Source organism: Salvelinus sp. IW2-2015, linkage group LG23 (assembly GCF_002910315.2).
Source record: "Salvelinus sp. IW2-2015 linkage group LG23, ASM291031v2, whole genome shotgun sequence".
Taxonomy (NCBI): Eukaryota; Metazoa; Chordata; class Actinopteri; order Salmoniformes; family Salmonidae; genus Salvelinus; species Salvelinus sp. IW2-2015.
This window is the reverse complement of record NC_036863.1, coordinates 34,564,416-34,588,769: the sequence shown is the minus strand read 5'-3', so window position 1 is coordinate 34,588,769 and position 24,354 is coordinate 34,564,416. Positions and strand designations below refer to the sequence as shown.

The 24,354-nt window shown below is 45.4% G+C and overlaps 1 protein-coding gene across 2 annotated transcripts in view; it reads right to left on the bottom strand.

Moving 5' to 3' along the window:
* The window catches only part of robo1 (roundabout, axon guidance receptor, homolog 1 (Drosophila)), a 225,300-nt gene that overhangs the window by 42,591 nt on the left and 158,355 nt on the right, over window positions 1-24,354 (bottom strand). For both annotated transcript variants that reach the window (XM_070434580.1, XM_070434581.1), the window contains 2 exons: window positions 11,607-11,764; window positions 2,986-3,106 (listed from right to left, as the gene is read on the bottom strand). In XM_070434580.1, coding sequence (XP_070290681.1) covers window positions 2,986-3,106; window positions 11,607-11,764 — 279 coding nt within the window. The remainder of the gene's footprint in view (window positions 1-2,985; window positions 3,107-11,606; window positions 11,765-24,354) is intronic.

Sequence of the window (24,354 nt, the reverse complement as noted above, 5' to 3'; positions counted from 1 at the left end):
TTGACATCATTTGAGTCAATTGGGAGGTGTACCTGTGGGTGTATTTCAAGGCCTACTCAAACTCAGTGCCTCTTCTTGACATCATGGGAAAATCAAAAGAAATCAACCAAGACCTCAGAAAAAAATTGTAGACCTCCACAAGTCTGGTTCATCCTTGTGAGGAAATTTCCAAACGTGTGAAGGTACCCGTTTATCAGTGCAAACAAAAGTATTCAAGTTATAACACCATGGACCCGCATCCATCATACCACTCAGGAAGGAAACACGTTTCTGTCTCCTAGAGATGACGTACTTTGGTGCCAAGTGCAAATCAATCCCAGACAACAGCAAAGGACCTTGTGAAGATGCTGAGGAAACAGGTACAAAAGTATCTATATCCACAGTCAACGATTCCTATATCTACATAACCTGAAGGCGCTCAGACAAGAAGAAGCCACTGCTCCAAAACCGCATAAAAAAGCAGATTACGGTTTGCAACTGCACATGGGGACAAAGATGCGTACTTTTTGGAGAAATATCCTCTGGTCTGATGAAAACAAAAATAGAACTGTTTGGCCATAATGACCCATGTCATGTTTGGGAGGAAAAAGGGGGATGCTTGCGACCGAAGGAACATCATCCCACCGTGAAGCACGGGGGTGGCAGCATCATGTTGTGGGGTGCTTTTGCTGCAGGAGGACTGGTGCACTTCACAAAATAGTGGCATCATGACAATTATGTGGATATATTGACGCAACATCTCAAGACATCAGTCAGGAAGTAAATCTTGGTCGCAAACGGGTCTTCCCAAATGGACAATGACCCCCAAGCATACTTCCAAGTTGTGGCAAAATGGCTTTAAGGACAACAAAGTCAAGGTATTGGAGTGGCCATCACAAAGCCCTGACCTCAATCCATAGAATAATTTGTGAGCAGAATCTGGAAAAGCGTGTGCGAGCAAGGAGAGCCTACAACCTGACTCAGTTACACCAGCTCTGTCAGAGGAATAGGCCAAAATTCACCAGCTTATTGTGGGAAGCTTGTGGAAGGCTACCGAAAAGCTTGACCATGTTAAACAGTTTAAAGCAATGCTACAAATACTAATTGAGTGATATGTACTTCTGACCCACTGGGATTTGATGAAGAATAAAAGCTGAAATAATCATTCTCTCTACTTATTCTGATATTTTCACATTCTTAAAATAAGATAACAAACGGTGATTCCTATCCTGACTAAGACAGGGAATTTTTACTAGGATTAAATGTCAGGAATTGTGAAAAACTGAGTTTAAATGTATTTGGCTAAGGTGTATGTAAACTTCCGACTTCAGCTGTAGATTTTCCCCCAAACAAAGGCTTAAAAATAGTAGCTTTGGCAAGGGAAATGGATTTCAGTAAAGAGACAGATCAATTATTTTTAATAAGAATGGCCACTCCACCACCTCTAACCTGTCTATCAGCTCTGAACACATTATAACCCTCAATATTAATATCAGAGTCCAGAATGTCCCCAGAGATCCACGTTTCAGTCAAAACCAGAATGTCCGGATTCGTCTGCATAGCCCAGATCTTGATGTAACCCAGTTTAGGAAGTAAGCTCCTAATGTTCAGATGCATCAACCCAAGTCTGGGTTTGGCCGGTGTAGGTCGTCATTGTAAATAAGAATTTGTTCTTAACTGACGGGCCTAGTTAAATAAAAAAAATGGGAAAAAAGTAGTCCTATTCGATTTTTAAAGTCACATGGAGTCTCCAACTCAAACAAACTACATTGAATAGGCGGTTACAGGGCTTGTCTGAATGTTGATGTTGATGGTTGATATTGATATAGATGGTATGGCTATAGGATTTCATAGACCTGGCCTATTTGGTCTATCTCTATTAGTAATAGAGGAAAGAGTAGACATTGGAATTACTTTTCCAAAGTTGGCACCATAGGCCCTAAGGCCACTGCCAATGTCAATATGAGGATCTCTCAGAGCAACCAATGATGGAATGTTATAAACTGACTTACATGGGCTTTAGTTGCTATCATGTATTAGCCCAAGCCCTTTGCATGATTTGAAAACCGAGTGGATATTCAATTTAAAACTAATAGCACTGGGTGAGCAGACCGCAGTGGGCTTCTCTATTGACAACAGCAGATCTAAGAGCGGAGTTCAAACGAATAGGTGCAATATTACAACTGATAACTCCCGTGGCAGTATAGACAACAGTACGATGAAAGCTCCCGTGGCAGTATAGACAACAGTACGGTGACAACACCCCTGGCAGTATAGACAACAGTACGATGAAAACTCCCTTGGCAGTATAGACAACAGTACGGTGATAACCACCCTGCAGTATAGACAACAGTACGATTGAAACACTCCCTGGCAGTATAGACACAGTACGGTGAAAACCCTGGCAGTATAGACAAAGTACGATGAAACTCCTTGGCAGTATAGGGACAACAGTACGGATAAACACCCCTGGCAGTATAGACAACAGTACGATAATACGCTTAGAAGGATGGTGAGGTATTACCTGAGCGGTGCTTGGACTGTCTCTGCAGTCAATATCTTAACTGGGCAACAAGAGGAACGGATTGAGAGTTGGATGTAGTAGTGGGGGTACACCTCTCCAGGACAGCCAAAGGGGTGGCAGGGGTCAAGGTCGGGCGACAGGGTAATCCTGAGTTTGGGGCTAAGTAAATGCCTGCACAGCTGTGGGACTGGGTGCCATTGTTTACGTAACCTCTTTTATTAATGGATTATGTGCTAGGGAGAAAAGCCTTTACCTAGGGGACAGGCAGCCCGACTCTTTGACCTTCCCCGTCACAAACTGAGATGACTAGGTGACTGAATGGGACTGAGAGGCGAGATAGAGGGACAGACAGACAGACAGAGACAGACAGCAGACAGACAGACAGACAGACAGAACAGACAGACAGACAGACAGACAGACAGACAGACAGACAGACAGACAGACAGACAGACAGACAGACAGACAGACAGACAGGATCTTACCTAGTACAGTCAGTTCGGCAATCTCGCTCTCCCTCTCTCCCACCATGTTGGTCCCCACACAGATATATTTCCCTGCGTCACTCTTCCTGGCGTTGGTGATCATCAGCTTCCCACCGCGGATCTGACAGATGGAGGGAAGAAAAGTAGAAGTTGTAAGGTCATTTGTAATTGAATATAGCATGTTACGCTTGCAAATACTTGTAATTCCCTAAATACTATTTGATGCAACAATTTGTGGGCTTACACGATTCTAGAGCGTCCTACAATATAGAGGATGAAATGATGACTTTCCACCTGTCAAGCACAGACAGAGGTTTGTCTGGTAGGTTTAAGAAGCAGCAGCTTTTAGGGGTAAATAGTGTGTGCATTCTCAGCTGGCCCGGCTAGCTGGCTGCGTGGCAGGGAAGGCAGTGCCTGACAAGTTTATTCCGCTGACAGTTGGAAGCAGAGAGTCCACAACCCTTCAGGTCTCAGAGAACCACTGCTACAGCACCAGCCCAGAGATACTGCACTGTGCCACGTAACAGGATCGTTGTAATGGGAAATAACTCATAACTCTGGATGGTTAGGTTGGAGAATTATGTTATTTTCAAAGCAGCACTTATAATTGTGGAATCAGGTTTTCAAAGAACATAACCAAATCATACATATGAAACTGACAACTATTAAAATGTATTGAAATAGGGATTGCTAATAAAATGTAACAAAAAAAATGTAACAAAATCAAATGCTATTGGTTGTGTTCACATAGCTGCAGGTGCAGCAAAATGTTTAATGACAATAGAGGAGAGAGAGAGGTTTGGTGGGGTGCAGGAACCCCATTTTCCAGTCATATGGTGCAGTGTAGAGGGACGTTGGTTAGTGAGTGGTGGGGAATCACAAGGCAGCAGAGCGTGTCACAGAGGAAGGGAGTAGAGGAGTCGTAGCAGGGCCAGGTCTGTGGGCCAGCAGAATTCCAATCTTAATGTGTGTAAACCAAGCTGGGATGACCAGCCAAGCAGTCACAACTAATCCACTCACAGCCTGATGTAAAGCAGCCTCGCCCCTATCTCTGTCCCCATACACCACCTCTAAACCTCCTCATGCTCCTCACCCTCACCCCCTCCTCTTCCCCGTGAACCTCACAACACCTGAAACATGCTGAGAGGAGGCTGACCTTCCCTCTCCACACTGACACATTCTACCAGGCCATAAAAGTCCTCATGTGTTACACAGGGACCAGGTGCAGACTGCAACAGTGAAGTCCGTGAGTAGGGAGATGAGGGATAAACATCTCGGGACGAGGCAAAAGTATGAGGAATGCAGGATGGCGACATGTGTGAAGACCGCTCCATGCTGCCAGCGAACGAAGGACAGCCCGCAAGCTTACCGTCAGGGGGACAGGATCGAGTGGAGCGCACTTTAGAGGAGAAACGGAGTGTGGGGACCCGAATCGATGTGTTTTCCCTGGGCCGCGACACAGCACATATTCACGAGTCTATTAGAGTGATTTGAGTCAGGCTTTTTCAAAAGCCTCACGTACGTCCCAAAAGTCACTCATGGAGACCAGGACCTGTTCCCGTTTCCAACCCTGATAGTGCTAGACACACCTATGTATATTATCGAAAGCAATTAGAAATATCTCTAAAGTAGTATATCATCACACAGTTACCCCTACATCTTGTATGAGGCAAAGGCACACCGACATATAGAGAAGAGTGATTTATCGAATATCTTTTTATGATGTTAGTAAGTGATCAGCGTGTGTCTTTTGCTCGGTGAGCGTGCAATGCTAGTCTATTGACGTGTTTTATTCATGTAGCACGAAGTCGAACCTCAGATTGACTGCTGTCTATGGCGTAGCAAGTATAGCGGAAGACAGACGTTGATGGGCAGAGAGAGAACGGAGTTCCCACCTGTCTCTGACGCGGGTAGAGGCAATATACATGATCGGAGGCACATACTGAGTGGAGAGCTGAGCAGAGGCACTGGCCAAGTGTCCTCCATAATCAACCCACTTTTTATTACGCTTTTTAGACGACAGTATTAAGGTTCAACAGAGGAGGCAGTGAGGGCCTGAGCACCAAAGCGCGAGACACAGGGATCCATCCTTAAAAAGATTATTCAGCAAGGATTCTTCTCAATTTCTCCATTCCATAGTATCACACATTCTCCTTCAACCAATCACCGTCCATCACTTGTCCAACATCCACAGTATCCTCCTAGTAAGTGTATCAACACAACTACTCTCATCTCACTCATCTTCTCTCATCTTCCCTGTCTCTCTATAGACACTCTCTCAATCCTTCTTCTCTTACACCAACTGTCTTTCTCTCTCTCTCTCTCTCATTCTACTATCAACACCATACTCCCCATGCTATTCACTCTAACAGCCTCTACCTATCCATCCTACTCATGCTCCTCTTCCATCATACTCATCTACCCATCTACACATCCATCTCTCTACTCTCACTATCTACATCACCGTTTCTACCATCCGCTCTTCTCTACACCACTATCTATTTAATCTGTGGAACTCCCACAAAATCACAGATACCTACGTGTTCCTATCATTGGTTCATCTATCTTGCTAATTCAATATCTTCGATTCTCCTCACATCTATCTACTTCTCATCCACGATCCTAAGACTCATCTCGACTAAAATGCAAAGAAATGCGCCTCTCATGTTTCCACACATAACCGTCCTCTTTTCATATGCATACTTCGGCCTACTTACTCTAAACAACACATACTATTTCTCGCGCGGCACCGGTTCCCCTCTCGCTTCCCTTTCCCCTTTTCTATCCCAACATGCACTCCACATCTGCTAGACACCATCATCCATACATGATCTACCCTCACCACATCCTACTTAAAGCCCTTAACCCAATCCTACTTCCTAACCTTAAACTCTCCGCGTCTACCCACGCGCTCTTAACCTTAACCTCGTCGCGCCTAGTGAACTGCGTCCTGAACGGGCTAGACACTTAACCGTCTGTCCCCAATGACATCCCATCGGCTCGTAAACTCTTTGGTACCTTACCTCACCCTACACCAATCCCCATCACGCGTCCATGAATCCCTTAAACCCTCTACCCCTCACAACACCCACGCCTGAACCTATGATCAATCTCATCTCCCCAAGAGTCGCCCACGCCTAACCTTAACCTCCCCTCAAAAAATATATCTCTCCCACGCACCCTTAAACCTTAACCTCTCCCCAAATACTCACACACTGCTCAGTTAACCTAACATCTCTCTCCCCCAAACCCCACGTCTCACATATTACCTGGTAGGAATATACACCTCTCATCCCTCTATAAGACTCTCCCCATCGTGCCACTATACCTCAGAGCCGTGAGATGGATATCATCTTTACCATTACCCTAATCAGGGTTCTCATCCTAACTGAATGCTCTACCTCCCTCCTTCACCCTAATCCTGGACTCCCCTATGGAAAGTGACTGCACCCAATCACTAAAACGCGCAACACCCTCTCGCTTCTTCTTCCTTTGATCATGCAATACTCAATTCAACAGGGACAAATTATCAATCCCCCTCAGTAAACCACATTTTCACATAGAATCAGATCCCTACATGCCAATCAAATCAAACACAAACTTCTCTACAGTTTAGCACACTTACATACCCACTCAAACCATACAGAATAATTTCAGCATTCAGAAAGAACAACAATTTTAAAGGACCTTCCTCACCAAGCAAAGACTTTCAGTAGTAAGCCACCACAGAACCCCAAATCTCACCAATTCCATTTTTCGACAGATAAAGTCATTACAAACATACACCAGCCATTAACATCAGCACCCAGGGTACAAAATCCTATTCATTGAACACCCATAACGCCATTATATCATTACATGCACACCTCTGCAAGTAAACAATACATCGGAAGAAAACCAAACACACCATAGAAACCAGACTCAAACAAACACCTGCTATAAACATTTAAAAGGGCACACCTACAACGGCACTCATTAAAACCCATTCCAGGAGCACCCCATCACCCACCTTACCTATCAGGGTTACAGTCACACATAGGCTGCGGACCCTGTGGGCAGCGAAAGAGGGTAGAACGGGGAGTGGAGTCCAGCACCTACAGACATAACGCCAAATGGCCTGAACGAGCAGGTTTTTAGAAAATGGGTTTTAACAGACAGGAAAAATGGATGGAGAAGAAACATGGTTTATTTATATTTTATCTATTACTCTATAATATTTATGTTTTTGTTCAGTTTTAGTTTGGCATTCGCTTGTCTTAGGTCTTTTCCTTTTCTTTTAATATGATAAAACAATAAAACCAAACTAAATGCCAATATTGCTTTTATGTTTTCAATATTTAACAACATCATGGTTGAATGAATAACTTTCACCACATTCGGCTCCTTGCACTGTTCAACCCAGGAAAAAAGAAGCCATTTAAGAAACTACTTCAGTTTTAATTTTGATCTTAGGAGGACACGCTACGGGGCCTTTTTTAAGATACACCTTAATATAAAAGATCATCAGAAAGAGGGATAAACAGGAGATTGGCCTGTGCACCCGTCTAGAAACAAAACTAGCTGAAACGAAACACAATTATATTCAAAAACCTAACCCTAGCCCGTGCCATCCCTGTGTCCCTCTTCAAGTATAGTATTGCTTTTTCAGGTGCTGCGTTTTCTGCTCCTCGTTGTGCGCGTGTTGCTGCTCCGCTGTCACGGGTCATCCACGTCCCAGACCACCGGAGAGGCAACAGGCGCTTATGATTACAGCAATATATTACATGAATCACTTCTTCTTTTCCCAACACTTATTCTTTTTATTTTCTTGATTTGTCTCATTGCTGCTAGAGGGATTGCATTGGACCCATATACAGAAACACACAACAACAACTAAGAAATAAAAAAAGTACAGGATAAGAAAATGTAACTGAACTGAACAGAATAACAATATAGCGACGAATAGGGAGGGAAAGTTTAGGGAAGTAAAGGATCAGAGAGGAAATACTGGGAGACAAATGAAGGACTATCAGGACAAAGGATATTTAATGGATAGAAGTATGACTTGGGATATTGCCTAGGTTCATTTATAACACAGTCTTGAAACTGAAACTAGAAAAAAGCACACCGAAGAAAGAAGAGCATTAGTATTATAAGCCCTTGTAATTGCCATTAACTTTCCGCCTTTGAGTAATCTTCCAGCTGGCAAATTGAACCCAATAAGGGTAAACAGAAGATAAAACGCCCAATTTGGCGCAGTGGCTGGGTCTCTCCCTCCTAAGTTGCGCTCATTTTAAAAGGTACGGGGTTCTCAGTCGAGGAAAAGATTCCCTCTGAGTGAAGCCAGGAAAAACTCTGCGAAAACGTTAGGGTTTTTGCAAACAGTTACTTTCACAGTGGATTTTAACATTGCTTGGCTTTTAGTCACCTTTTTGATTTTAAACAATATAATTAAAAGTTACGTTCCTAGAGTTAAGATGTGGAGGGGTAAGGGAGCTCATTGACTAAAGGTGCACAGGACATTTGGGGAAGCAATCGAAGATTTTAACCTGTGGAACCAGATCTTTTTAAACAGGGATTTCGACTCAAAAGAACAAACGGATTACTTGCCCCAGCCCTTGGGAACGTTAAAGAAACCAATCTTTAACCTCATCTCTATCTCCATATGCGCAATAACCAGCCTACAAAGAACACGGCATAAAAACAACGGATCACAGCCCCAGCCCTGGAACTTGGAAAACGCAAAGAAAAAATCGGTCACCTCATTCCACCTCCATATTCAAGAACCCGGCCGACAAAATACCAAGGGGCGTAAGGACTGGTCCTGAGCAGCACAAAAAATATCGTGCTTCAGGCCTTCACATTCTTCTATTCTAAATGTATATTGCCCTGCTTTTTTATTTACACTGTCCGTCCTCCTCGACTGGAGAACAACCTGGTTGTATTATATTAACTAGGAAAGTTAGTATTTAGGGTATTTTAGCATGCAGGGTTTTTTGTAACCAATTGCAGGCATTAAAGTAAATACTTTATGGTGAACGACGCTCAAATCTACCATGTAACAAGCTTAGGTTGGACTATAATGCACCACAACCCCAAACCCAAACCTTAACTAGCTTCAATACAGACAGCTGCCTATACGACCCCCCCAGTATGAAGAGTACAACACAAGGCAGACTGCAATAAACTAGCTACTCATAGTGAATTATTAATCACTACTCAACTCTAGTATGCCTCAACCATCCACATACGTAGAGTGCATATGCAGGTCTTAGGTACGTAGGATGACACATGAGCACCATTTACGAGTAAAAGCCTGCGACTATTCCCATACTCACTGGTATTGATATCAGAACAGAGTGGCGATAGGGCATCTGGTATCCACTCAATACGATCATTATCACAACCATCTTCACTCCACAACTATATGACATACCACACACTACAGACCTTATCATCCAAACACACACTCGATCACAGTTGGATCAGCATAAACAACAAACACTCAACACATTAACGTACATACATAGCACTGCACCTTATCACTATACGTAGGTGCCTATCACTATACGTAGGTGCCTATCACTATACTTAGGTGCCTATCACTATACGTAGGTGCATATCACTATACGTAGGTGCATATCACTATACTTAGGTGCCTATCACTATACTTAGGTGCATATCACTATACGTAAGTGCCTATCACTATACTTAGGTGCCTATCACTATACGTAAGTGCCTATCACTATACTTAGGTGCCTATCACTATACGTAGGTGCATATCACTATACGTAAGTGCCTATCACTATACGTAGGTGCATATCACTATACGTGGGTGCCTATCAATACTTAGGTGCATATCACTATACTCAGGTGCCTATCACTATACTTAGGTGCCTATCACTATACGTAAGTGCCTATCACTATACGTANAGGTGCCTATCACTATACGTAAGTGCCTATCACTATACGTAGGTGCATATCACTATACATGGGTGCCTATCAATACTCAGGTGCCTATCACTATACTCAGGTGCCTATCACTATACTTAGGTGCCGATACGATATGTAGTGCGATTCTAACGATTGTCATGATTGTATATGTATTGCGATTCGATACTGCGATTCAATGTTCCAAACATATTGCTCACTATGTCTGCTGCAGAGTGAGAGAGAGAGAGACCCCTGACAAAAATATGTTTGATCAGTCATGGAAATAAAAGTGCTGAAAACATATTGGCAAACCATTAAAAACAAGATGGAGAACAAGCAAAATAAAGGAACAACCAACGAGCGCATAAATAATGTTGAGATATTGAACAATTAATATTGCGATATATATCGTTAGAAATAATATCCCGATATGTAACTGTATAAAATGTTTCCCATCACTAACTACACTGCCCCTTCAGAGTTAATCACAGTCCTGAGGACGGAGAGCTGCCACCCACATCACCCCCAACCTGACCCCACTACAATCAATATAGGGTGGTAGTGTGATATTATGCTACAATATACAGTACTGTAGAACTGAACAGAAACTACACACCCTCCCTGCCTGCTGTTGATGCATCGCTCTACACCACTGGCAAGCCCAGTGCCCTTCCCTCCCCCTTCAATTTAAAACAACCGCTGGGCCACACAACGCGTTCATTCCCACAGCACCAAATCCTACAGCAGACCCCCGGGACTCGACGTGGTTAAAGAAACAACAACACTTTTTGGAGTGGATGTTGTGTTAGAAACAAACCATAAACACAAGCGCTGGGTTGTTTACAGGGCCTGTGGACTCATTAGGAAACAGTCTTATCTGCAGGCCCATTAGTCCAGTGAGCTGAGCCATAGCTCTGAGGCAGAAACCAAGCTGGCCGTCTGTATACACTCTGAGCCAGTACACCAGTGACAACCACAGACTGTGGTCAACATAGCTACCGTGACTTCACTGCAAGACCTTATTTGACTTGGTATTTTATTACATTATAGTGAAGTTGGTTACTTATGGAAATGACATGCAGCAGTAAAGACAATGAGGAAGGCAAGCAGGCAGATGGGTGTAAATGAGGAGACAACAGGGAAGTACAAAGCCAACGCAGCCTTTGTATTTCCTTCAGAAGGCCCTCCTCCTCTCCTCCACCTCCCTCTCTCCGCCACCTCCTTCTCTCCTCCACCTCCCTCTCATCAGCGCGGAGGAGAGCTGCTCTGTCCATCACAGCCCCTCAGAGAGAAACTACCTGTCACTCCGGAGGAAGATGAGCCTTGGATCCCAACTCACAAGTCCCCTAGAGCGTATACAGACACACAAACAAGCAAACATGCTCGTGTGCGCACACACACATACACCCACACCCACCCCTGATTTCTTTGCATGCTTCCACAGATAGCCTTTGTTCCAAATAGACATTGATTAGCCAAATCACAGTACAATATGATTACATTATGTTAGTCAAATAGATTATGCATTTGTTTCTCTTCATTATGACACGTCTGCCAACAGAGACACTTTGATCTTCCTGGAGCTGCGCCAGCAAGCAGTGGGGTGTGTGTGCGTGTGTGTGTTGACGTGCAGGTGTGATGCGCAGGCCTATTGCAGTGCTTGCTCTGTACAGAGAGTGTTCTAAGGAGGCTAACAAAGCTTGTCTTACCGTGATGCGCTCATCCCGGTCATTGATGTTGGTACCATCTTTCCTCCATGAGATGGTGGGCTCAGGATGCCCGCGGGGCGGTTGGCACTCCAGCACGGCAGGCTCACCCGCTGCCACAATCACATCCGCTGGGTTCTGTCTGAAGTCATCACGGAGAACTGTGGAATAGGAGAGGGAAGGGGTTAACGGCCCGTTAGCACTGCAGGTCGAAATGAAACAGGAAAAAAATGCACCAGTGGAACGTTTAGGGTATTCAATATTCAAGACTCTTATGACCAGACTCTAGAAGTGCAAGGACTAAAGTCTGAGCAGAGGCAGTCGATGACAGATCACTTGTCTTGAGGTAGCTGGACATTGTATCGTGCAATAGTGGTCTCCGGGGTGGTGTGCCAAATCCCTGATGTTCTATAGTAATACAGGCCTACCACCCGCTCCGTCTGATTAGACTAACTCTCTACCAGCTGCGGCTCAACTGTCACTCTCCACTCCAGCCCTGAGGGAACGTACAAACACACAGGCAAACCACTTGCATTTGCATCACAATCCCATTTACGACTCCCAGGAACTTTGTTTGACGTGTGAGTTATCCATTGACCAAAATAAAACCTTGCCAGTTAATGTTTCCCTACCTTGTTTGCCCCATCAAACACTTCAAGAGAGATAGGAGGATATTTCGCAAGAGCCATTAACAAGCTAGCTAGGTGGCAAACACACGCTCAACATCTTTCAAGGTTTAACGGCCATTAGCAATGACTCGATGCATCATACTCAATAACAACCTGACACAATCACAGTGTATTGCTAGTTAGTGAGTACAGCCTGTGAAGGGGAGTGCTGACGCAATGATGCGCTTGTGCGAGGCTCTATATGGACTATAAAGACATTGAGTTTGTCAGGGAGCGACGACAGCCCGCCTACTCCTGATGACATTTAGAAACTGAGAATGTATTGTTCTACAGACACTGGCCCAGTTAACAAAGGCCTAGAGAAGAGAACAGAAGAGAACAGAAGACAAGAGCAGAGAAGAAAAGACAAGAGAAGACAGGAGAAGAGAGACTCCACAGCATTTCAGCCATTACAGTCCCCCAGCCAGCCCAGTGATTGTCTCTCCAGCCCGTTCCGGATGAATGAGTGAGTTAGTGACTACACCCTGAGGGACATCATGCTCTCATAAATTGGAGAAATTCCTCATCCCTTCTCCGCAGCGCTTTTCATTATATTCCCAACACAGTTACTGAAGCCCCCCTCCTTTCTCCCCTCCTCCCTAGCCCCCTGCAGCCAGCATGTAATCTCCTCTGTCTCCCCCAAACCGGATTACATGACATTACATTTCACTGCATAGATAACATTACCTTACATTGTCCGACACTTCAATACCAGGCACTATATTCTATATACACTGCAAGACATTACGTTACATTGTACGGGATTGTAAGACATTCCTCTGTGTCTAGGTTGAATTCGTGTACGCACTCAAAAGTGAATAAGGCCTTTCAGCCAATCCATGAATCCTATATGGACTCATTCCAAAAAGCTTCCTAGAAACTTCCAGAATGTTTTAATGAGTATGTTCATATTTAAACTATAATTTCCCAGTACTCCTTTCCAGAGAAACAATATGTTTTGAATACTTTGTTTCAGTCGGTGGTTATCAAGGGAAGCTGATGTTGTAAACAATGTAAGCCCATCTATGCAAAGCACCAGTGTTGTATCACCTGTATGCAAATGAGCGTAATCACAGAAGTGCCTGACATTTGGGTAGGAATATCATTTGCATTGTTGCTTACAACGCTACGACCTTATTATCGGGACAGAAAAAGTATGTAGGTGTGTCAAAACGGTGTGTACTATATTGTTAGTGGCCACGGGAGTCTGAAGACAAATACATGTGTGACACCATAATTATGCTAGTTCGAGTCCCACTGAGCAGCAGTGTGTTTACCTGAGAACACGTAATGGAATGCTGTTTACCATTTATACTGGAATGTTTTGCTATTCAAGTCTTGTAGGTCAAATTCTTCAGTATTTAGCCTGTGTGTGTAGTCTCTTTTCTCTTTCAATGCCCAGTTTAGCGTAGCTCTGAAGATCTGAGACCAACACAGACCACCCCTCTATCCCTACGTTGTCCACAAGCACCTCATACATACCTAGAAACCACAAGTTTAACTCCATCAACCTCTCTCTATCCATAAGCCTTGAACATTACTTTCTCTCTCTCTCCCTGATCTCCTTCCCTGTATGTTGGTCTGAGTGTGTAGCAAATCTCAGCCTTCTGCTCCACTGTGCTGTGCTGTGTTGTATTGTGCTGTGAAGTGTAGGCCAGGCCAGGGAAGACCAGGGGAGGCCAGGGGAGGCCAGGGGAGCGGTAATCATGTTAGGGAGTAGGAGACTGTGGAACTCTGACACGTACAGCCCAGAGTCCAGATAGAGAATACTCTTCCCATGGACTCACACTTAACAGCCAAAACGCTGGGGGACATAGTGGTGGTTTGTTACCAGCAACTTTCTGGATTGAGGAACATCGTACCGAACCTCCCCTCTGCACCCCTAACCTTCAACTCCCAGTTCCGTTCCATCCGCTACAGAGTTTGCTGTGAGTGCTTTTCAAATGACAGCCTCAGGGCAAGTCAGGCCCATTTGCTATGCCTCCCCTATGCAGTGCATTCATATACAGTATGTTAACTTGAATGAGGGATAGTGAATGAGGGATAGTGAATGAGGGATAGTGAATGAGGGATAGTGAATGAGGGATATTAGGAACAGCTGCTGAGACGTCAAATTAGCAAGCATGGCTGTCTGTCCTGTCGGCCCATTCGGTCTGTCCTAATGGCTGTGACAGTAATGAAGACGGGGAGCTGCAATACCACACAGCAGCACAAACCAGTCCAGACAGGAGAGACTGAGCACAGAGAGCACTGAGCTCTGCCGGGAGGAAATGGAAAACTACCACCGCAATTCCTCAACTCTCAACATGTACTATGCAGGATAACAGAGCTAGCTGACAGAGCCACAGGCTGAACTGGAGACAAAGAAAACTCACATCTTCCTCAAAATGGCAGGCGCAATAATCTGTTTTTTGGTCAGGGGCTTGACCACAGACAATCCTTTCCTGTCTCCCCTGGCTGCCAGCTCCCAGCAGCATCACAAGGAGCACATATGTGATTAGTGGGACAGGACTCCAGATCCCACAAACATGCTCCGAAAATGTAATTTTCACTCAGTGAATAAGTACACTAGTGTAATCTCATGTCTTTACATGCTAGCAGGGCCCCTACTGAAATTGGAAATGGGAAAAGATGAGATGCAGAGAAAGTAGCTGCGAGAAGAGAGACACGGAGAGAGAGAGACCAAGAGAAAGGGAGAGAAAATGAGGGTGGACAAATCAAAGAGAGAGAATGAGACAGAGAACGAGAGAACTAGAGAGAGAGACCAAGAGAGAGGAAGAGATTTGGATCTCTCTTTACGTATCGCTGAGCAAACTCCTTCTCCTGATGAAGCGGCTAAATTGTGCTAATTTGGCGGTGGGCTGCGCATAAGCTCTGCCAAACATTACCCATCATAAATAACACAGGATTAAAGCCTGAACAGGCCAGGCCAGGGGAGCCCAGCCAACAGAACAGGGAGAGAGAAAGCAAAGCAGAGCCTAGCAGAAAGCAGACGGGAAACAATGAGAAAATACAACATGGGTAATCACTCCCAGATGGCCCCAGCTCTCTCCTCTCAGGCAGGCTGCCCTGCTGGATTTGCACGTTCCGCAGGACGAGAGGGCGAGAGGCCTGATGAGCGGCGTGGACATGGGAGAACAAATTGGGATGACCCTCTAGTTGGAGGCATTTTGGCCAAACTCTTTTGGTCTCCCGTCTGCTCACCCTGGCCCCTCTGATCTGATCCAGGGAGCAGGGAGAACACTGGCTGACTACAGGCAGTCTACAGGCCTGCAGCTGACTGACTGGCTTGTTCGCTGACTGGGGCCTGATGGGAAACAGCTGTTCCCATGTCACATGATAAAAGGCATTCCTTGTGGGACACAAAAACATGGCTGCAGTTACTCTAGACAGGAACAGAAACGGAGCCATGAGAACTCTTGTGCAAAGAGTCTTCTAGCTTCAGTGTCGTAAAAACATGCAATGTTAGCACACAAACAACCTGGCAAGAACCAATGTTTTAAGCGTTGTTGTTAAGTTGCTAAGAACATTACGTGCTTTTACACGGGATAATTCACACATGCATTTGTGCCAACGCACACACGGGACACACACACACACACACAAAACAGGCAGGCACAAAAACAGAATCTGCTAAACTAGTTTCCTCTCTCTTTTTCTCACTCTTCTCCACTGCCTCCATCTCCCTTACATTACATTGTCTCCCAATCCATCAGCCCCATGTAATTCCTCTTCTGCAGTCTTTTTGTAAAGTAATCCTGACAGTCTCCTTCCTTGAACCAGTGTAACTGACACCAGTGTATACTCCCAAATCCCCCAAACCAGCGAGCTTCAAACTACAAGGTTATAGTCTGGCATAGAGAGGGAGGGGGAGGCAGAAATAGAGGTGGAGAGAGATAAAGAGAAAGGAAAGAGGTGGAGAGAGAGAGAAATAGATAGAGGGAAGGAGGTGGAGAGAGAGAGAACGAGAGAGAGAGATGGAGGTGGAGAGAGAGAGAGAAAAACAGAGAGAAAGACAGACAGAGGTGGAGAGAGAGCAGAGGGAGAGCTCAGTGACTGTGCATCAGTGGGGCTCTGCGAGGAGGGCTCACACATATTGACGCTATCCCAGCTAGCCTACAGGCCTGTCCACTGAGCTGAGACCTACACCTCTCCCTCTCCCCATCTGTCCCTCCCTCCAGTGCAGAATCCCACAGCCCACGTCAAAGGTGGAGACCCCTGGACACGGTGTCTTAACCCTGGATTTGATTCTGTCTGACTGCTGGGCCCGATGGAGCCTCTCTCCTCTCCACTCGCAGCCTGAGGATAGAGCAGGAGCATACAGTACATACATACTGCAGCAGGAGAGCAGTACAGACAGAGCAGTACAGACAGATAGACAGTCAGACAGGGCACACTTCAGCCCTGCAGACAGGGGCACGCACCACACAGCATAGCCTCTCACCCGACCAGGGTAACCTACCTACTAACCACAGTCCAGCCTAATCCTGCCTCTTCCCTCCATTTTGTCTTCTCCACCGTGTTCCTGTTAAAGCCGACCTCCTGTTAAACTGGTTGCACCATTTTGTTACAGCTATTTGGTCATGTCTTCGTAGATATGGTTAGAAAGACTTGACACCACCTCCTGTCATCCTTGTTGCCATTAGGCTATCGCTCCAAGTTGTACTACTTTGCAGTCATTAAGTTGCAGTATTACAGTAAATTGTATGTTAAAAGACCATAGCTACCAACAGTAGGTTTGGTGAGCAGAGTAGAGCTGGGGTTCACACACAGAGCGAGTTGAGCGCCTGTCAGTACCTCAGACAGCCGTGTCATACAGTGCAATGGGCAGCCTGCCACACTGAGACTCCTTTAGAAATGAGCACACACTGGGCATGGAGTCCTACACACACACACACATTGTAAATACTTGATTTGAATCCACAAATCACGTTACATCATAAAGGATTGAAACATTTCAAAGGCCATTGATGCAAGGACACTTAGGTAAACAAAAAACACCTTCTCCTCCACACAGCTAGGCTGCCCATAATGGCTGAAACAGAGCAGTACCTTCTCCTCCACACAGCTAGGCCTGCTCAATAACGCTGAAACAGAGCGTACCTTCTCCTCACACAGCTAGCTGCCCATAACAGGCTGAAACAGAGCAGTACCTTCTCCTCCACACAGCTAAGGCTGCCCATAATGGCTGAAACAGAGCAGTACCTTCTCCTCCACACAGCTAGGCTGCCCATAATGGCTGAAACAGAGCAGTACCTAGACACTTGTTTTGCTCTTCTCTTAGACAGGCCTGCAATCTGAAGGTCTATGTAAGTCTACGTACGTGGCAGAGACGGCCAAATATCAACGCCACCAACCTGCATCTGCACTTCAGGCTGTCCGAGTGTGATATGAGGGGCTGCTATTTAAGGAGCTTGTCCGATAAGGCCTGCTCCATGTAACAATGGAATGAGCAGCTCACCTCCAGAATCAGCCCCTCCCTTTGGTCTCCCACAACAACAATATCTGGCTTATTCGTCAGACAAGAAAACACATGATCATCAACATCAAACCAGGCTCCTCTGACAACAGAATGTTTATGTATAGTGGGGAGAACAAGTATTTGATACACTGCCGATTTTACAGGTTTTCCTACTTTTACAAAGCATGTAGAGGTCTGTAATTTTTATCATAGGTACACTTCAACTGTGAGAGACGGAATCTAATCAAAAATCCAGAAAATCACATTGTATGATTTTTAAGTAATTAATTTGCATTTTATTGCATGACATAAGTATTTGATACATCAACGACAACACAGGGGTCTGCCACAACTGCATCAGAGGCAGTCACTAGCTCAGTTTGTGTCAGTCCGTGTCCATCTGCGCTCCACTCCAGTCCGGTTGCACAGGTCATTGAGGTCTGGCCAGTCAGACCAGATTCCAAAGCATGAGTGTCCAGTTTTCCAATGGCCTTCCTCCTGAAGCTCAGGAAGTTGTCCTCAATGTCCGTGGCCAATGGGACCTTCCTCCTGAAGCTCAGGAAGTTGTCCTCAGTGTCCCTGGCCAATGGGACCTTCTTCCTCCTTAAGATCAAAATGAGGGAGGCTCTGGCTAACTCCCTAACTGTCCCATAGTCACTGTTGAGCATGTTCAACATGTGAGTCAGTCTGGTAGCATTGCAAATCCACTCGACGTTCGGGACACCCAAACCCTCCTCCTTTCCGCTCAGGAAGACAACGTCAGGTGTGGCGTGTGTTGAAGCAGAGACACTTTCTCACCACTTGAACAGCTTTGTTATTCATTTCCCTCAGAATCTTCTGAGGGATATGAACATTGGCAAACAGATGTTGAATCTTTGCTGGGCCTCCTCTCTCACAGCCTCTTGCTTCACACACACCCACACACACACACACACACACACACACACACACACACACACACACACACACACACACACACACACACACACACCTGCTGGTCATGCAACATTTGGCAGAAACCTCAAAGAATGTTAGGGGGGAAACATTTGGCCCATCAAGCAGGGGTGTGAAATTGGGATCGTTAACTTTTAGAAAAAATCCCTAACCGAAAACCTAAATTTAAATCACAGTGCAGTCAGTTATCACACAACTTCCACTAACAGGTCCCAATCATCATCATAAAGTAATACCTAAGGGAGAAATACTGTAACGTCAGTAGGAGGAAATATCTTTCAAACAATTTGCCACGGATATAAAGTTCTCCGCACGTCCTCGTCGTTAACAGTTGGAAAAATGGCGTGAGACAGGGAAGCGACAGCAGCAAAGTCCTGTATGGTAATACTTTGAGAAGTTAAATGAGAAGGTGGAGAACAGCAAACTTTGCGAGGTGGAATTGAGCTACAGTGGCAGTACAGGTGCAATGCTTAACCGTCTGAAAGGGAGTCACCGTGAGAGCCAACCGGTTGCCGGCAGCAGGACACCAAACACAGATATTAGACAGGCTCTTCACACCAAAGAAATGCCATAAGGGACAGAGTGAGAAAATCATAGCGATGATTACTGAAATTATTGCAGTTTATATGCACCCATTGTCAATGGTAGAGAACATCTGCTTCAATGCCCTGAATGCATATGTAGAATTAGACTACAAGATGTCATGTCGAAAAACCGTGACATCCCGGATGGAGAAATTGTACAGTGATTTTTCTGCAAGTACAAAGCGCGAGCTCAAACACTATACGTGGCGTTAACAACAGATTGTTGGACGTCTATGAACACACTGTTATGCATCACTGCAGCGAGCCATCACATTGATGAGAAGTGGGACATGAGGTCCCATGTACCTCATGGGAGTACACTGAGAACATGGAGGACGGGCACACAGTTTAAACGTAAAGAACATTTTGACATTTGTCATATCCCTACACAAACTATCCTCTTCCGGTCTGTGGAGACAAGAGATACTGGCCACTGCATCCCAGTCCTTGTCTAAATATATGGAGTTGATTTTGCAGTGCAGTAAAACATTAACATTGATCTAGTATACCCTGTTGCATATCTAAGTCATGCAAGGTGACTTCACCCGGACTATATGAGATGATAACTTCCAGGAGGAATATGCTCTATTCTCAACTAGCTGTGTTATAATAACCTCAATATACCACCCTATACGTCATAATCACTGACATTTCAACAACAGGTTACGGAGCCTGTCTTCCTTGTGTCATTAGTGTACTGTGTCCCAGTACCGGTGCGTCGCAGTGTCCCACGAGCAGATGGCCTCCCTGCATGGCTGTGTGTGCACCAGTTGGTGCTGGTGTGGTGCCACCGGTCGTTCTGCCAATTAACGCTAGGAGGGAGAGGGCCCACGGCTCTTCTCAGCCTTACTGAACTACAGCCCAAAGCAATCAGTGGCCAATCTACAGTACTGCTTTAAAACTAGCTGTACAACTCCACATTAACATCCTCACCCATACGCACGCACCCACAGAAAGACACACACACACACACACACACACACACACAGACAGAAGACCCATTGATCTGCCTGTGTTTATTTTTCCCTGCAAAACTGTTCTCATCAGGTCTTGAGGACTGGAGGACTAGGGAGTTGGTGGTCTGCACTGCCCGGCCAGTGGGTAGACTTTTTGACAGACTTGGCACCTCAGTTTAAATAAATAAACCCTGTATTTTGATTGGAGGGTTGTGGAGAAGCAGCCGGGGCCAGCAGGAAAGCACATTGGCCAAGAGAGAAATGTTTCAACCCTGGGCCCCACGAAACTTCACCACATTCTATACCCCCCACTTCCCATCCATACACTGCACCCCTTACCTCTTCCTACATGAAAGGATCCCGAGCATAAACTACAGGGGTACCGAGACATCAAACCCATGTCCTGTAGGGGTGTAGAGACCGCATTAGGTAGTGTATGACACGCCAAACAAACCCTCCCTTCACAGTCTCTCGCTCAGCACAGCTGGCTTGCTTCCCCCCTCGGAGAGCACTAAAGTCACCCTCCTACTACAAATATACGTGTAGTGTACATGAAGCTACATAAATCACAGCCTACACTTCACTTTACTGCTTTGCCAATTCATTTTATGACATAACACAGACGCGTTGGCAAGGCCGTGCCCCGGTGAAAGTCAAAGAGAGAGCTACAATGCGTTTAAACTAGAGCTACAAAAACTATTTTGTATGCTTAGAAATAACACAATATTTCACAAATTCTGTAAACGACACGACTCTAGTATTTTTGCATGTACATCATTGTGTATGATCTACAAGATGTATATTTAATATTCATCTAAACTGCAGATTTTCTATGTCAACTCGGTGCACGTTATTATTTTGTTTATTCAGCATAAGCAGAGGAATCGGCTTTGGTCAGCATGTGATTTCATAAATAGAGCATGAGCAGGGAAGCACGCTTCTCTAATGACGCTCCCTGGTGGCTTCTCTCCGGCTGTGGTTACCCAGCAGGATCACACCAGATAAACTTCAGTATTCAACGCTTGTCCAGGTCCCCAGGGCGGTCGAGAGATGCCTTCAGTATCGTCCACTAGGGGCAACGTGAGCACATACTGCCATCTAGAAAGATTGCTGCTTGCTAGGGCATTGTGAATGGGGATAGAGGAAGGGCTTAAACTGCACACTGCGGCTACAAGGATCACGGGTTCAATCCCACTGCTAGGCACTTGTAAAATCTATTTGAACCTTATTCCAAACCTTAACCCTTAACTAGTCAGAATTAATGGCTAAACTTAAAGGTGCTATACATAGGATCTTTAAAAAAAAATGTTGTATTGTAATTTCAGAAAATGTCCATAAAATATCTGATGCTAATAGTGGAATGATAGTGTTTCACAGTATTACTTACCTGCCAGTGTTGTGATTGGCTGTGACATTCGTCTTTGGATTTCTCCCGCTGGAGCTACAATTGTTGTCAAACTGGGAAAGCTGTTCTGACTTTGTGGATGTGTTATCTAGTGGAAATCACACTGTCATTTCATGGTTGCTAAATCAGGTGAATATCACAGCTAATGACAACACTGCCGGGCAAGTAATAGGTTGAAACACTATCATTCCACTATTAGGATCAGATATGTTATGGACATTTTCTGAAATTACAATCCAAAAATGCCCCCAAAAATCTTGTGTAGCACCTTTAACCGTCAAGTTTTTTCTGTTTTACCTACTTCCACTTCACCCATAGATGTTTAATCACCCCCCCCCCCCCCCACCCCCCCTTCATGGACAAACGTTGAATAATGAAGAGAGACCGTGAGATCTTGTTGGGTTACCAGGGGGGCTGTTCACTGCGGTGTGTCATGGCATATGTAATTCATCACCACACCACACCATGCCACAGAGGGAGGCAAGGGAGGGGAGTAAGGAGGAGAGAGGACGTGAGGAAAAAAGAGAGAGGGAGATGATGTGCCTTCACTGCAGACCCTGATATTATGGTTTCAGAGTATTCCATGATGGCACCCATTTTGCTGGCATAGCTAGAACACTGGCAGAGCACATATTTCACTAGCAGAGAACAAACAACAGTAAAAACTCTCAACTCAACTCTCTGATTACCGTATTGTTGGGTTTAGAGGTTGCAAGAAAGGCATTTCACTGTACTTGTGCACGTGACATTCAACGTTGAAACTGTGCTGGGGGTGCTCTCAGTGCTTCAAATCAATTCATTTCAGCTCAGACCTAACCCTGACTGTTTAGACTAAAACATCCCAGGGCTTGGAGTTCAAAAAGACCTGCATATATGGATATCATAGCTCACCTTCGAATTCAGACATGTTCAAATCCCTAGGGAGCTCAAATCCTCGCAATCTCAGTCCTGACCTCTCCCTCCCCCAGCCTCGATCCATCTCTTTCTCTACTCCATGCTCTCTCTCACTGGGCTCTGAGCGAGAAGAGAGAGCTTCAGGAAATGCAGCTCCCACACACACACACACACACACAGCCACCACAACACACACTACACACACACACACACACACACACACACACACACACACACACACAACACACCACACACACACACCACACACAAGCACACACACACACACCCATATCACACACACACAAACCGGACAGTACACCACACACTCACACACACACTGGGCAGACCAGAGGGATCAAGACCATCTACCAGCAGTGAACTGGGGTGAGTTTAAATCCAATAAAACAGTGATACGGTAAGAGTATCAAATAGCATAAATGGATGGGCTGAGAATCATAAATACCCCCACAGAGACTCCACATTACAACTATCATACACATTACATACACCACAAATGCCACAACACCCACTTGTTTTTTCTAGAGGCTACAGAGATTCCTATTCATCCCTCAGAGAGAGATCTGAATTACATGTTCATCTCAGCAATAAACCCTTCCTCTCCCCTAAAAGGCCGTCGCCCAGGCCAAACATGTCGCTCACACGTCTATAAATCTGGCTGATGTTTAGGAAAGCCGGTTAGCTCAAGCGCCGGTGCACCCTCACCTGGCTAGCTCCTGGTTATACTGGCAGCATGAACCTGATCTCTCTCTCCCTTTCTCTTGCGTACCCTCTCTCTCTCTCTTGCTTACTCTCTCTCTCAGCAGCATAGGCAACATTCTCAGCACAGAGCAAAGGGAAGCAGGAACTGAGAGACAAGCTAAACTAGGCCTTGATGATCATAGGCTTCCTGGTGCGAAACACATCTGTAATCCATTTGAGAATCAGCACAAAGGCTATATTGGGTTTCAAGTCACCACACTGCGACAGGAAAAGGACAGCACCCTCCAGAGTGCCCGCTAGAACAGAAAGTGAGGCGTGGCTATAGTGGGGGCTTAAACATGAACCCCATACATCTGAGACTGGCATTCTTATGGATTTCGCATTGCCATGACAGCGGTGTGTGTGTGTGTGTGTGTTTGTGTGTGAGTGGGTGTGTGTGTGTGTGCGTGTGTGTGTGTGGGTGTGTGTTGCTGTGTTGTGTGTGGTGTGTGTGTGTTGTGGTGTGTGTGTGTGTGTGTGTTGTGGTGTTTATGTGTTGATGAGCCATTGGTGAATCCCCTAGCTGGCTCGTCAGCCCCTGTATGTCTGTCTTCATGACACCCTACATCCTCGCTGATGTTGATGTGTGGAGCGGTCAGAGAGGGATTAGACACATTAAAAGCTAGCAAAGCATTGGGTAACCACAATTTCAACTCCTTCCCCTCATCCCCTTTTACACCAGGAAACAGAGCACAACTCACACCCAACCAACCAAGCAACGGAGAGAGAGCAGGACCAGACAGGGAACAGATAGGGTAGATGAAGCAGAGCGAGAGACAAAGAGGAGTGGGATGAAGGAGAGAGAGAGAGCAGAGAGAGATGAGAGAGGGTAAGAGAGACAAGAGAGAGAAGGGAGAGAGGTAGAGAGAGAAAGACGAGAGAGAGAGGAGAGAGAGAGAGAGAGAGAGAGAGAGGCTAGAGAGGAGAGAAGAGAAAATCAGAGGGTAGCGAGAGAGACAGAAAGGGATGAGGAGGAGGAAAAGACTATTAGGAGAGGGCGTTGCAGCGTAAGTGAAGAGGAGCTCTGGCATTACATCATGTTTCTAAGTAAAGATCTGTGGAGTAACTGG